A 14,079-nucleotide genomic window follows, 5' to 3' on the forward strand; every position below is an offset into this window, starting at 1 on the left:
GGGAGCCAATGTAGGTCTTTCAGGACCAGTGTTATATAGTCTTGGCGGCCACTCCCTGTCACCAGTCTAGCTGCCGCATTCTGGATTAGTTGTAGTTTCCAGGTCACCTTGAAAGGGAGCCCCACATAGATCCAGAGAGAAAGCTCCCTTGTAGCTAGACAGCCCATCAGACCACATGCTGCCCCACCAAATATCATGCGACTTTCTCTGATGCTCAGCAACCCCCTCACCCCTCTCGGCCAGCTGACTTACGGGTAACAGAGTTAACCCTTGAGTTACAAACTGAATGATCCCTGCTACTGCACTTTCAACAATTGCCCACTCCATGGGTCGGTCACACCTGCTTCCTCCTTGGCTCTGGCCTCTCACCTCTCCGTAAGGGTAAAGCTCCATCACAATCCAGGTGGGCTCCTCCTCAGTGATGCCAATTAGCTTCACAATGTGGGGGTGGTCCATTTTCTTCATCAGCACTGCGGATGCATTGAAGGCGCACTTAACATCATGCTCGCTCCATCAGAAAGAAACCCCGACCGACTCAAGATCAGGGTACCCAAAGGATCACCTCTCCCTATATGGGGGAAGGGGCCTTTCAGCCTGAGTGAGGCCCACATTCCCTGCTAGGCAATCCTTGGAGGGGGGGCTAGTTACAGTGGGCTACTTTCTGCAACCCACCCACTCCTTTCTATCAACCTTCCTTGGAGGTTTTTAAGCAGAGGTTGGAGGTATTCTTGAGCTGTGATTCCTACAATTCAGGGGGTTGGACTAGATGACCCTTGGGGCCCACCACTTTCCGAGTGAGCCCCTTCCACTGTCAAGCAGCTCTCAGCGTCAGAAAGTTCATAGAATCCTAGAATCCTAGAGTTGGAAGAGCCCACAAGGGCCATCGAGTCCAACCCCCTGCCAAGCAGGAAACACCATCAGAGCACTCCTGACATATGGTTGTCAAGCCTCTGCTTAAAGACTTCCAAAGAAGGAGACTCCACCACACTCCTTGGCAGCAAATCCCACTGTCAAACAGCTCTTACTGTCAGGAAGTTCTTCCTAATGTTTAGGTGGAATCTTCTTTCCTGCAGTTTGGATCCATTGCTCCGTGTCCGCTTCTCTGGAGCAGCAGAAAACAACCTTTCTCCCTCCTCTATGTGACATCCTTTTATATATTTGAACATGGCTATCATATCACCCCTTAGCCTCCTCTTCTCCAGGCTAAACATGCCCAGCTCCCTTAGCCGTTCCTCATAAGGCATCGTTTCCAGGCCTTTGACCATTTTGGTTGCCCTCCTCTGGACACGTTCCAGTTTGTCAGTGTCCTTCTTGAACTGTGGTGCCCAGAACTGGACACAGTACTCCAGGTGAGGTCTGACCAGAGCAGAATACAGTGGCACTATTACTTCCCTTGATCTAGATGCTATACTCCTATTGATGCAGCCCAGAATTGCATTGGCTTTTTTAGCGGCCGAGTCACACTGTTGGCTCATGTCAAGTTTGTGGTCAACCAAGACTCCTAGATCCTTTTCACATGTACTGCTCTCAAGCCAGGTGTCACCCATCTTGTATTTGTGCCTCTCATTTTTTTTGCCCAAGTGCAATACTTTACATTTCTCCCTGTTAAAATTCATCTTGTTTGTTTTGGCCCAGTTCTCCAATCTGTCAAGGTCGTTTTGATATTTAGGAATCTCTTTTCTTGCCAGTTGAATTTGCTCGAGCTGCAGAGAACAAGCTTCCTCCATCTTATGTGATATTTGGAGCAGACTCCAATAATAATAATAATAATAATAATAATAATAATAATAATTTATACCCAGCCACTCTGGTGTTTCCCCAGCCACTCTGGGCGGCTTCCAACAAAACACTAAAATACAATAACCTATTAAACATTAAAAGCTTCCCTAAACAGGGCTGCCTTCAGATGTCTTCTAAAAGTTTGGTAGTTATTTTTCTCTTTCACATCTGAGGGGAGGGCGTTCCACAGGGCGGGTGCCACCACTGAGAAGGCCCTCTGCCTGGTTCCCTGTAACTTGGCTTCTCATAGTGAGGGAACCGCCAGAAGGCCCTCAGCGCTGGATCTCTAATAATAATAATAATAATAATAATAATAATAATAATAATAATAATAATAATATTTTTTATTTATACCCCGCCCTCCCCAGCCAAGGCCGTGCTCAGAGCAGCTTACAAGCAATAATAAAAACAAGTTGAATGATTACAACTTGAAAACAAAATTAAAATACAACATTAAAATAAAGGAAAAAAGAAAGAGAGGGAGGGAATCAAATTGGCTCCAAGCCAAAGGCCAGGTGGAACAACTCTGTCTTACAGGCCCTGCGGAAAGAAATCAGATCCCGCAGGGCCCTGGTCTCATGAGGCAGAGCGTTCCACCAGGCCGGGGCCAGAGTTGAAAAGGCCCTGGCTCTGCTTGAAGCCAATCTAACTTCCTTAGGGCCCGGGACCACTAGGGTGTTGCTATTTATGGACCTTAAGGACCTCCATGGGGCATACCGGGAGAGGCGGTCCCGTAGGTATGAGGGTCCTAGGCTGTGAAGGGCTTTAAAGGTCAAAAGCAGCCCCTTAAATCTGACCCTGTACTCCACTGGGAGCCAGTGCAACTGGTAAAGCACTGGGTGAATATGCTCCCATGGCAGGGACCCCGTGCACAGCCTCGCTGCAGCATTCTGCACCCGCTGGAGTTTCTGGGTCAGCTTCAAGGGCAGCCCTGCGTAGAGCGAATTACAGTAGTCAAGCCTGGAGATGACCGTTGCATGGATCACTGTGGCCAGGTCGGGGCGGGACAGGTCTGAACGATGGGGGTGGAGACGCTCCTTCAGCTATACTGGACTCTTAAGGTAAAGGTAAAGGTACCCCTGCCCGTACGGGCCAGTCGTGTCCGACTCTAAGGTTGTGCGCCCATCTCACTTAAGAGGCCGGGGGCCAGCGCTGTCCGGAGACACTTCCGGGTCACGTGGCCAGCATGACGAAGCTGCTCTGGTGAGCCAGCACCAGCGCAGCACACAGAAACACCGTTTACCTTCCCGCTGGTAAGCGGTCCCTATTTATCTACTTGCACTTAGGGGTGCTTTCGAACTGCTAGGTGGGCAGGAGCTGGGACCGAAAGACGGGAGCTCACCCCGCCACCGGGATTCGAACCGCCGACCATGCGATCGGCAAGCCCTAGGCGCTGAGGTTTTACCCACAGTGCCACCCGCGTCCCACTGGACTCTTATTCAAGCTAAATCCCCCCAGATCCCTCAGCCATTCCTCATACGGCTTGGCTCCCCAAACCCTTGATCTTGGTCGCCCTCCTTTGCACACCTTACACCTGTCCCTAGTGCCCCAGTGCCTGCCTGCCTGCCTTCGTACCTGCTTCGCTCATGAACTTCTCCTTGTTCTCAGCTGTACAGTCCTTCTTGCAGGTCTTGACGGCCACGCTGACCCGGTCTCCGCTCTGGAATGAGAGACAGACTCAAAGCTCGGCTGAAGCTAAGCAGGGCAGACGGCAGGGTTTGCTGGCTGACTTAAATACAGCCAAATGCATGGGAGCTGGAAACCATCCTTACAGAGGGATGGGGGGGGGGCAAATCTCTGCACATATAAGTACCTTATTTTCCGGCGTATAAGACGACTGGGAGTATAAGACGACCCCCCCCAACTTTTCCAGTTAAAATATAGAGTTTGGGATTTACTTGTCGTATAAGACTACCCCTCTTCCAACGCACACCAAATAAAAATTTTAAAAACCAGGCTCGGAAATCCGCTCCACTTCCCAGTGGCCGGGGGCTTCTGGGGCCAATTTTCAAGCGTATTTCTGCTTCATCTAGAGAGCTTGGTGTCCTCTGATTCAATTTGCTGTCGTTTTATCCTTTGGTGGGGAGTTGCTGCAGGAGCTGCTGCTGTAGCCGGCGTTTAAGACGACCCCCGACTTTTGAGAAGATTTTCCTGGGTTAAAAAGTAGTCTTATACTCCAGAAAATACAGTAGATCCCTCCTGGGTCAAAGCAAAGACCCATCTAACACAGCATTCTGGATTTCCACATGCCCAGGCAAATGATTGTAGGAAGCCCACAAGCAGCACAGGGAATAAACAGAGCCTCCTCGCAAAGCCACTTCTGCCTAAGGAGGAGGTGGGGTTAGGGTTAGGGTTAGAGTGGGATTGGAGGAATTCCCAGCCACGTCACCCAATCGGCTGGCTCGGGGGGCGTGGCCTGCCCTATATAAGGCAGGACACGGCTGGGGATCTCCCTCTTTGCCACCCACCAGCTGTTCCTGTTTTTCCACCCTCCCGCCCTATAAGGTTTTTGTTCCTTCACCTTGCTATGGACCTCGGTTGGTCGCCGTTGAGGGGCCTGGTAGGAATTTTTCCACTTGGCAAATTGGCACCAGCCACTTGGTTTCCGCCTACCTCGTAGCAAATCATCACAACTTTCTTGGTATTGGCGGTTAGGCATTGGTATATTTCTTTTGAATTCTGGTGCTGGAGGAGACTCTTGAGAGTCCCATGGGCTGCAAGAAGATCAAACCGATCCATTCTGAAGGAAATCAGCCCTGAGTGCTCACTGGAAGGACAGATCCTGAAGCTGAGGCTCCAAGACTTTGGCCACCTCATGAGAAGAGAAGACTCCCTAGAAAAGACCCTGATGTTGGGAAAGATGGAGGGCACAAGGAGAAGGGGACGATAGAGGACGAGATGGTGGGACAGTGTTCTCGAAGCTACCAGCATGAGTTTGACCAAACTGTGGGAGGCAGTGGAAGATAGGAGTGCCTGGCGTGCTCTGGTCCAGGGGGTCACGAAGAGTCGGACACAACTAAACGACTAAACAACAACAACATATTTCTGTAGATGGAAGAGGGGAGGAAGCGCCATCACCTGCCCTGCACTTTGAAGGGTAGTCCTTTAAAGGATTCTGGGGGGTGTGGCCCTGTCCGAAGCCTAGGGAGGTGAGGGCCTAAGGCACGCCCCCTAGCGGTGGCCCCGGAGGAGTTCCTAGTTGATGTGCATCAGCAGGACTCCCCCTACTGGTGGTTAACCCTTCCCGGACTTCAAGCAGACGGGCTGAAGCCGGATATAGTCGGTTAGGACCAATGCCTAAGCCAATACCGCTCATCACCTGTAACCAATAAAAGTTGTGGCCTTTTTTAGCCCATTAACCTTAATAATTGTGTCATATGTCTTTATTTCCACCTGGGGGGGGGGTCGGGAACTAGCCACGCAACCCAATATTAAGAGATAGGCTCCCCCTGAACATGGAATTTCCATTGAGCCTGTCATTGCCCATAGGTATAGGAGGGGAGCTTTTCTCACAATGTAAACATTTTTGGGGGAGGTTGGGTAAGGGAGTTCCAACAGGATGCTGAGAAGAAATGGTTAATCCCTATTTTTAAAGGTGGGCAGGAACACCCACCTTTCAGTCACCTTTCTAATGACATCTGGTGGTTTAAGGAGGCAGAGGCTTGCCTCCCATCTTAGCGCTGATCAGAGATACGCCCCTATTTGCTCTTGGATAGTAAAAGGAACAAATGCAGGATGAGCTCTGAAATCAGTGCTGCAGTTCCACAGCGCTAAGATCAGAATCATGGATAAAGGCTTCCTGCTCTTTCAGTTTATGGCTAGAGAGCAGGCAGAGTCTCACCTCTTGATCTTAGCTCTAAGCGTCACAGCGCCGTCTCCAGTCTTAGCGCTGTGGCATTGGCTGCGAAGATTGAAGATTAAGAGATCTCTGCACCTGATTTCAGGTGATTTACAATTGGACACGGTTTGCCCAAAAAGGCCTGGCGAGCCAAATTCAGAGGCTTAGCAAGCCTAGGTAGGCCTGCGGCCTGGAAGATCTCCAGTGATAGTATATTGTATAGCATAATAATAATAATAATAATAATAATAATAATAATAATAAATTTTTATTTATATCCCGCCCTCCCCAGCCGAAGCCGGGCTCAGAGCGGCTAACATCAAATGTATAACACATTAACATAAAATCAGACAATCAATTAAAATACATCCTCAAATCAGATCAGGATCAGAATAAAATCCAATCAGATGGCAACCTGCAGATTTGGGTTGAGGACCTTAAATGCTCACCGGGCCCGACTGTTTGTGCTGGACTTATATGGGCCTGTGAGAAAAATTGGGAGGCCACTTTCATGCAAGTTCTTATGAAAGGGGAGAGGGAGTCAGACTGAACCTCGACCAAAGGCCTGGCAGAACAGCTCTGTCTTGCAGGCCCTGCGGAAAGATGTCAAGTCCCGCAGGGCCCTGGTCTCTTGTGACAGAGCGTTCCACCAGGTCGGGGCCACGGCTGAAGAAGCCCTGGCTCTGGTTGAGGCCAGCCTAACCTCCCTGTGGCCTGGGATCTTCAAGATGTTTTTGTTTGAAGACCATAAGGTCTTCCGTGGGACATACCAGGAGAGGCGGTCCCGTAGGTACGAGGGTCCTAGGCCGTATACGGCTTTAAAGGTCAAAACCAGCACCTTAAACCCGATCCTTTACTCCACCGGGAGCCAGTGCAGCTGGTATAGCACCAAGTGAATGTGATCTCGCAGCGAAGACCCCGTAAGGAGTCTCGCTGCAGCATTCTGCACCTGCTGGAGTTTCTGGGTCAGTCTCAAGGCCAGCCCCACGTAGAGCGAGTTACAATAATCCAGTCTGGAGGTGACCGTCGCGTGGATCACAGTGGCTAGGTCAGGGCGAGAGAGGTAAGGAGCCAACTGCTTAACTTGGCGGAGATGACAAAATGCCGCCTTTGTTATAGCTGCAATCTGCGCCTCCATGGAAAGGGAGGTGTCGAAGATTACACCCAAACTCTTAACGGACGGTGCTGGCACTAATTGCACCCCCGCAAGAGATGGGAGTTGCCCCCCCCCCAATCCTATATCACCTGCTGCTCTCAAAGTCCTGGGATAGTCCTGGGACTAGGTAGAGCATGAGACTCTTAACCTCAAGGTTGTGGGTTCGAATCCCACCTTGGGCAAAGGATCGTTACATTGCAGGGGGTTGGACTAGGCGAATCCTGTGGTCCCTTCCACCTGAATGATTTTATGATGGCTCACCTCGTTGGTGTAAATGCCATCGTAGACCTCGCCGAAGAAACCCTCTCCAAGGATCCGGCCCAGGACCACATCTTCCCTGGAGATCACGAACTGCTGAGCTGTGCAAGAGAAAGCGTCAACAACACACCAGTTTTAAACAAAGGGAAAAGCACAACTTCCATCAGTATAAGACCAGAAAGGGTGTTTGGCCTGCCTGCGACTCCCAGCTCAATAGGGGGCATAGGCGGTAGACTGGTGGCAGTGTGCAGTGGTTAAAGGGCCAAGCTTCTGCTGCTGCAGAAAAAAAATGCTCTACCCAGATCTCACCTCTGCAAAGCCACAAACTCACTAGGGTGGGCTTATGCAGATCACTCTCTCAAAACCTTAACTGCCCACTTGCAATTTGGCACTAATCATACTGGCCAACCTCACAGGTGTGGGAATGTTCAGGGATGCAGGAGAGCATATATTGTCTCATTATAGCCTTTCCAACTTGTGTTAACAAGTTCACAATTTTAGCAGAGTAACATTCCCCTTTTTAAACTCACAGCGGATGCGTTTGCTCAGGCTCGCTAAAGCCTCTATAATAACTGTTCTGGTATTTTCCCTTATTCCCCTTATTCCCTCATAAAAGATAAGACACGACACAGTCTTCTATAAAAGTATAAAAAGAGTTTACTCACTCACATTCTGTTCACAATTGGATCCCAGAAGGCAGACTTAGCTTAGAAAAGTATCATACACCTGGAAACTATCTGATAAGGAAACAGTCCCTTTGTCCTCTCATGGCTGGAGGCCAAGAGAGCATCTTTGGCTAAGCAAATGTTGCTTCTTCGATGAAAGTAGTCAGAGAGAGAGAGATGGCTGCCCTGCCTTTGTGCTTTTGTTGTTACCTGCACAGGTGAGGCCACGCCCACCTCCAGTCACATGCAGAGGAAGTCTGTCCCAGCCCAGAAGGAAACAGGAAGTTTACCTGCTGGCTGGACAAACATTCCTCCCCATGTGTAAACATGTTCACTCTAGGAATGTTGTACTTGACTGCTCTTGTGTGTCACATCCCATAGCAGGGTCATTGCAAAGCACCACCACCAATATGTAGTGCAAACAGCCATTACTGCCATCTCCTCTGTGTGTCAGTGTGGCCTGGTGTGGTAATAGTAAAAGTGTCAAACGAGGACTTGGGAGACCACGGTTCAAATCCACACTTAGCCATGAAGCTCACTGTGTGACTTTGGTCCAGTCACTGTGTCTCAGCCTAACCTACCTCACAGGGTTGTTGTGGAGGTTAAATGAGGAGAGGGAGAACCAAGTATGCCACAACTTAAATCTTTTTTTGGGGGGGAGGTGTAATGTAATTGTGATGAAGGAACAAAGACCTGTTTAGCTCCAGTTGCCAGATGTGTGTTTCTGTGTAGCAATAGTGGACTCAGAACTCAGCAACCTGAAAATCCCGGCTTCTTTGAGCTCAGAAGTAGGCTCGGCACTAAGTTTTTGCTTTAAAAAATACAGTGGTACCTCTGGATGCGAACGGGATCTGTTCCGGAGCCCCGTTCGCATCCAGAAGCGAATGCAACAAGCGTCTGCGAGTTGCGATTCGGCGCTTCCGTGCATTGGCGTGACGTCATTTTGAGCGTCTGCGCATACGTGAGCGGCGAAACCTGGAAGTAACACGCTCCGTTACTTCCAGGTTGCCGCAGAGCGCAACCCGAAAATATTCATCCCGAAGCTACTTCAACCCGATGTATGACTGCATTGCACGGCTTTCTGCATTTAGCCTAGCGATGGAAATTTCCTACTGGGACTGCCTCTGCCCTACCAGTCCCCACGGTATAGAAATTGTTCCTGTGAGAAGCCACTAAAATTCATTGAAAGCTTTGCATCTAACATTGTGATATAGCCTCTTCTTGTGAACCACACAGGTAGAGATCAGGGGTCGCCAACATGCTGCCCTCTCTATGCTGTCGAACTCCTTCTACCATCAGCCAAAGCAGCTGGCCTGGCCAATGGCCAGGTGCAATAGGAGCTGCAGTCCTCAAACATCTGGAGGGCACCCCCTTAGCCACCCCTGGAATGGATGCCGGAGCCAATCAACCTCTCCTGTACATCAATTCATTCCTAAGAGGGCAAAATTAATTCGCAAGTGGTCCAGAAGTTGCACCTACCTCCAGATTTCGGCCGGGATGCTTCGTCTGGAATTTCGGCATAAATATCAGAATCTGGAACAAAGCAGCCCATTTTAATTGTTATGCTGTTTTAATGGGGGCGGGTTTTAATCGTGGATGGTTTGAATATTATTCCACTGTGTATTTTAATTACACATTGATATAAAACTACTGGCAGAATCCGAGACCAGGGAGAAGAGTCGGTGGAAGAAGACTGGAAAAAGTTCAAGGACTATTTACAGAAATACTGTAAAATTAATGAATGTTAGAAAAATGTTGGAATGAAGTTATATGGCTTTAGTAGAAATGTTATAAGGAATTAAGTATAAATAGATTATTAGAGCATTAAAGGGAAAAATAAGGTTAGAATGTGTTAAGACAATTATAGGATAGAAAATAGAGGAAGATGGAAAGGAATTGCTGAAACAATTAATAGAAGTGGAATACAAAAAGGGAGGTGTGAGGAGGTCGTGGAAATTAGTGAAAGAAGGATAAAATATTGAAATTGGACTGTGTTTTAAATGGTTTTTGTTTTGTTTTGTTAGTTGTATGTTAGTGTTTTGCAGTGGTTTTTTCCCCTTTTTTTGTATTGTATTGTATTATTGTATGTTTTTTCTTTTTTCTTTTTGTAGTGTTGTGTTTAATTTGTTGGAAAACTAATAAATATTATTATAAAAAAATAAAACCAAAATAAAACTGGAGGCAGGCCGGAAACCGAGGGCATTCCCACAACCACCTGCCCCTCAAGAACACACCCAAAGAGTTGTGTTATTTTTATCTTTTGTTTGTAAGCCGCTTTGGGATTTATTTGAATAAAAAGCGGCATAGAAATAGAAAACAAAACAAAAAAGTTGAAGGAGCTGAGAGAGAGGGAGGCATCATCTCTGATGTGTACATGGGTTTTTCTGCCCTCGTTATTGCCTCTAGCCAAACAAGATCTGGCAAGAATTCGTGATGCTTTGTAAACCTGTGCAACCTATTGGGTCAGAGGTGGAAGAAGGACAACAGGATTTGGGTGAGCACCCTTTAGGGAAGGGTGCTTCCATAATTCCGACTCTCTGAAAAAGTGCTTCTCCAGTGGCTTCATGTGGATCAAAGCTGCTGAAGCTCTCTCTGGCTCGGCTTGCAATTCGTTTTTTTTTTTTTTCCCTGAAGCAGCCAGTCCTCATGGATCGGATGGAAGAAAGACAAGATTCGACTCACCACCACTGAAGCTCTCTCTCAGCGTGGACCTCCTCTCCTCTATGTGCCTGAGGGTAGAAAGAGTCTCTGGTGAATGATATATAATAATAATAATAATTTATTATTTATACCCTGCCCACCTGGACAGGAGTGCCTGGCGTGCTCTGGTCCATGGGGTCACAAAGAGTCATAGAATCATAGAATCCTAGAATCATAGAGTTGGAAGAGACCACAAGGGCCATCGAGTCCAACCCCCTGCCAAGCAGGAAACACCATCAGAACACTCCTGACATATGGTTGTCAAGCCTCTGCTTAAAGACCTCCAAAGAAGGAGACTCCACCACACTCCTTGGCAGCAAATTCCACTGTCAAACAGCTCTTACTGTCAGGAAGGTCTTCCTAATGTTTAGGTGGAATCTTCTTTCCTGCAGTTTGGATCCATTGCTCCGTGTCCGCTTCTCTGGAGCAGCAGAAAACAACCTTTCTCCCTCCTCTTTGTGACATCCTTTTATATATTTGAACATGGCTATCATATCACCCCTTAACCTCCTCTTCTCCAGGCTAAACATGCCCAGCTCCCTTAGCCGTTCCTCATAAGGCATCGTTTCCAGGCCTTTGACCATTTTGGTTGCCCTCCTCTGGACACGTTCCAGTTTGTCAGTGTCCTTCTTAAACTGTGGTGCCCAGAACTGGACACAGTACTCCAGGTGAGCTCTGACCAGAGCAGAATACAGTGGCACTATTACTTCCCTTGATCTAGATGCTATACTCCTATTGATGCAGCCCAGAATTGCATTGGCTTTTTGAGCTGCCGCGTCACACTGTTGGCTCATGTCAAGTTTGTGGTCAACCAAGACTCCTAGATCCTTTTCACATGTACTGCTCTCAAGCCAGGTGTCAGACACGACCACAGCTGTCAACCTTCCCTTTTTTTGTGAGAAATTCCCTTACTGCAGCGCCGTTCCCCGCTGCTTCCAGCTACTATCCCGCATTGTTAGATATTCCGTAGACAGTCCCCGGGACAGGTGAGGCTGCTGATCCCTTATTTTCGAATCTGAAAGTTGACAGCTATGGACACGACTAAACGACTAAACAACAACAACAAACAGATGGGCTTCTCTGCCTGTCTGGTGTCTAGATGCACGCCCGACAACTTTGGGGTTCCCCCCCAAAAAGGGCAAGAACTCTGGGCAACCCTTTCCTAAAATAATAAAGCATGAAATTAAAAAAAAGTAAAAGGAAAGAGAAAATGAAAGTGTCCCTGGATTCCTTGAAAAAAATCTGGTAACTATGGGTTAGAGAGATTCATACTTACTGTACTGGGACCTGGGGCAGGCTGATCCTCTTATCATTGTCTGTGGAAAAAGAAGAGGGAAAGGAACATCAACAGAGCACATCACAGCTGTCAACTTTTCCCTTTTCTTGTGAGGAATCCTATTTGGAATAAGGGAATTTCCCTTAAAAAAAGGGAAACATTGACAGCTATGGAGCACATGCAAAACTCAAAGCTTGGACTGAGCTTCTCCATCTTGCTGCTGCTGACAGATGGGTTTGCTTGCTTCTTTTCTTGCCTCCAAATCACCAGGGACTAGTAGATTTCCCTTATTCCATCCCATTCTTCGCCCAGGTGTTTGTTTGCTCGGTCCCATTATCCTCTCCACCGAACAAACACGAGGCATCTCTAATCTGGATTCTGGAACAGTCAATTGCACAGCCTCCTAGGAGCATTCGTGGCCTGACGATGCCAGCCCACCTTCTTACTGATATAGAATCGTCGAGTTGGAAGGGACCCCGAGGGTCATCTAGTCCAACCCCCTCTAAGGGGTTTACAGCTCAAGATTCCATGGCAGATGGCCACCCAACCTCTGCTTAAAAACCTCCTAGGAAGGAGAGTTCACCACTGCTTGTGGGAGACTGTTCCACTGCTGAACAGCTCTTATTGTCAGAAAGTCCTTCCTGATGGTTAGTGCGAACCTCCCTTCTTGTCACTGGAAGCCGTGGGTTCGAGTCCTACCCTCCAGAGCAGCAAAAAACAAGCTTGCTCCCTCTTCCACGTGACAACCCTTAAGCTTTGTGAAGATGGTTCTCCTATCTCTTCTCAGTCTCCTCTTTTCCAGGCTAAAAATACCCAGCTCCTTCAACCGTTCCTCATATGGCTTGGTTTCCAGACCCTTGATCATCTCAGTCGCCTTCCTCTGCACATGTTCCATGAGGGACCATGAGCATTGATGAAACACAGTGTGCGCTTGCCCATTATCTGATAAAGCCACTTCCGCCCCGAGGAGGTGGAGTTGTGGGCTTCACGACCCCACCATGAGAGCAGCGGCTGGAGCCCAGCCCCCACGCGATTGGGGGAATCCCCGGCCGCGTCACCCCCTGGCCAGCCAATCAGCTGGCTCTGGGGGTGGCCTGCCCTATTTAAGGCAGGCGCGGCTGGGGATCTCCCTCTTTTCCCGCCTGCCAGCTCTTCCTGCTTTTCCCACCCTCCTGCCCTATAAGGTTTTCGTTCCTTGACCTTGCTATGGACCTCGGTTGGTCGCCATTGAGGGGCCTGGTAGGAATTTTCCCACTTGGCAAATTGGCAGCAGCCACTTGGTTTCCGCCTACCTCGTAGCAAATCGTCATAACTTTCTGGGTATTGGCGGTTAGGCATTGGTATTGCTCTGTAGATGGAAGAGGGGAGGAAGCGCCATCACCTGCCCCACATATTGAAGGGTAGTCCAGTAAAGGCTTCCGGGGGGCGTGGCCCTGTCCGAAGCCTAAGGAGGTGAGGGCCTAAGGCACGCCCCCTAGCGGTGGCCCCGGAGGAGTTCCTAGTTGATGTGCATCAGCAGGACTCCCCCTACTGGTGGTTAACCCTTCCTGGACTTCAAGAGGACGGGCTGAAGTTGGATATAGTCGGTTAGGACCAATGCCTAAGCCAATACCGCTCATCACCTGTAACCAATAAAGTTGTGGCCTTTTTTAGCCCATTAACCTTAATAATTGTGTCACGCAATTACAAACAAAGGCATCAAGGCCCCCTTTTTGATCTTTTCATATGAACCTAAGAAGAATGTGCCGGATCAGGCCATGGCCCATCTTGGATCAGTATCATGTTCTCACAGTGGCCAACCAGATGCCCGAAAGGAAAAGCTGGATTTGAGCCCAATATTTTCCGCTCCTCCCTGTGCTTTCCAGCAACTGGTATTCAGTAGCCTCCAACTGTGGAGCCATAGTAGAGCCATCCTGATTAGCAGCATCCAGCCATAGTCCCCTCCTCCTCCTCCATGAATTTATCTAAAGCGTGTTCTCCGTAACAGAGAGCACGTGTTGCGGTGGGGGCCTAAGGACCACCCCACTGTTGTTTGGCTAATATTTGGCCAGGAGCTGTGACTGGGCAAAAGTGTGTTTCTGGGGAGTTTGTTATGTTGCAAACTGGTGGGAGGGGTCAGAGGGCTTAAATACAGGGGCTTTCTCTTGGGCTGCGTGCACCGGATCAATGAAAAGGGGGGGGGGGTTCATTGTCCTCTGACCTTGCTATGCCTGTCATGGGGTCGTCTGCTTTGAGGCAGCGGCCTGGTAGGAATTTTGTCCATTTGGCTGATTGGCTGTTGCCATTTGGTTTTTGCCTACTGCGTAGCAAATCGTCACAACTTGTAAGGTTGCGGTTAGGCATTGGTTCAAATTGGTTGGTGGAGGGGTAAGTGGCTACCCCTCCAATGGTGGTGCGGAAAGGGAAT

The 14,079-nt window shown here is 48.8% G+C and overlaps 1 protein-coding gene across 8 annotated transcripts in view; it reads right to left on the reverse strand.

The window, feature by feature from the left end:
- PTK2B (protein tyrosine kinase 2 beta) overlaps positions 1-14,079 on the reverse strand; it is a 358,085-nt gene that overhangs the window by 269,092 nt on the left and 74,914 nt on the right. For all 8 annotated transcript variants that reach the window (XM_053383797.1, XM_053383802.1, XM_053383801.1 and 5 more), the window contains 6 exons: positions 11,673-11,712; positions 10,379-10,425; positions 9,176-9,229; positions 7,035-7,132; positions 3,355-3,439; positions 370-470 (listed from right to left, as the gene is read on the reverse strand). In XM_053383797.1, the coding sequence (XP_053239772.1) occupies positions 370-470; positions 3,355-3,439; positions 7,035-7,132; positions 9,176-9,229; positions 10,379-10,425; positions 11,673-11,712 (425 nt within the window). The remainder of the gene's footprint in view (positions 1-369; positions 471-3,354; positions 3,440-7,034; positions 7,133-9,175; positions 9,230-10,378; positions 10,426-11,672; positions 11,713-14,079) is intronic.

This window comes from Podarcis raffonei, chromosome 3 (assembly GCF_027172205.1).
Source record: "Podarcis raffonei isolate rPodRaf1 chromosome 3, rPodRaf1.pri, whole genome shotgun sequence".
Lineage (NCBI taxonomy): Eukaryota > Metazoa > Chordata > Lepidosauria > Squamata > Lacertidae > Podarcis > Podarcis raffonei.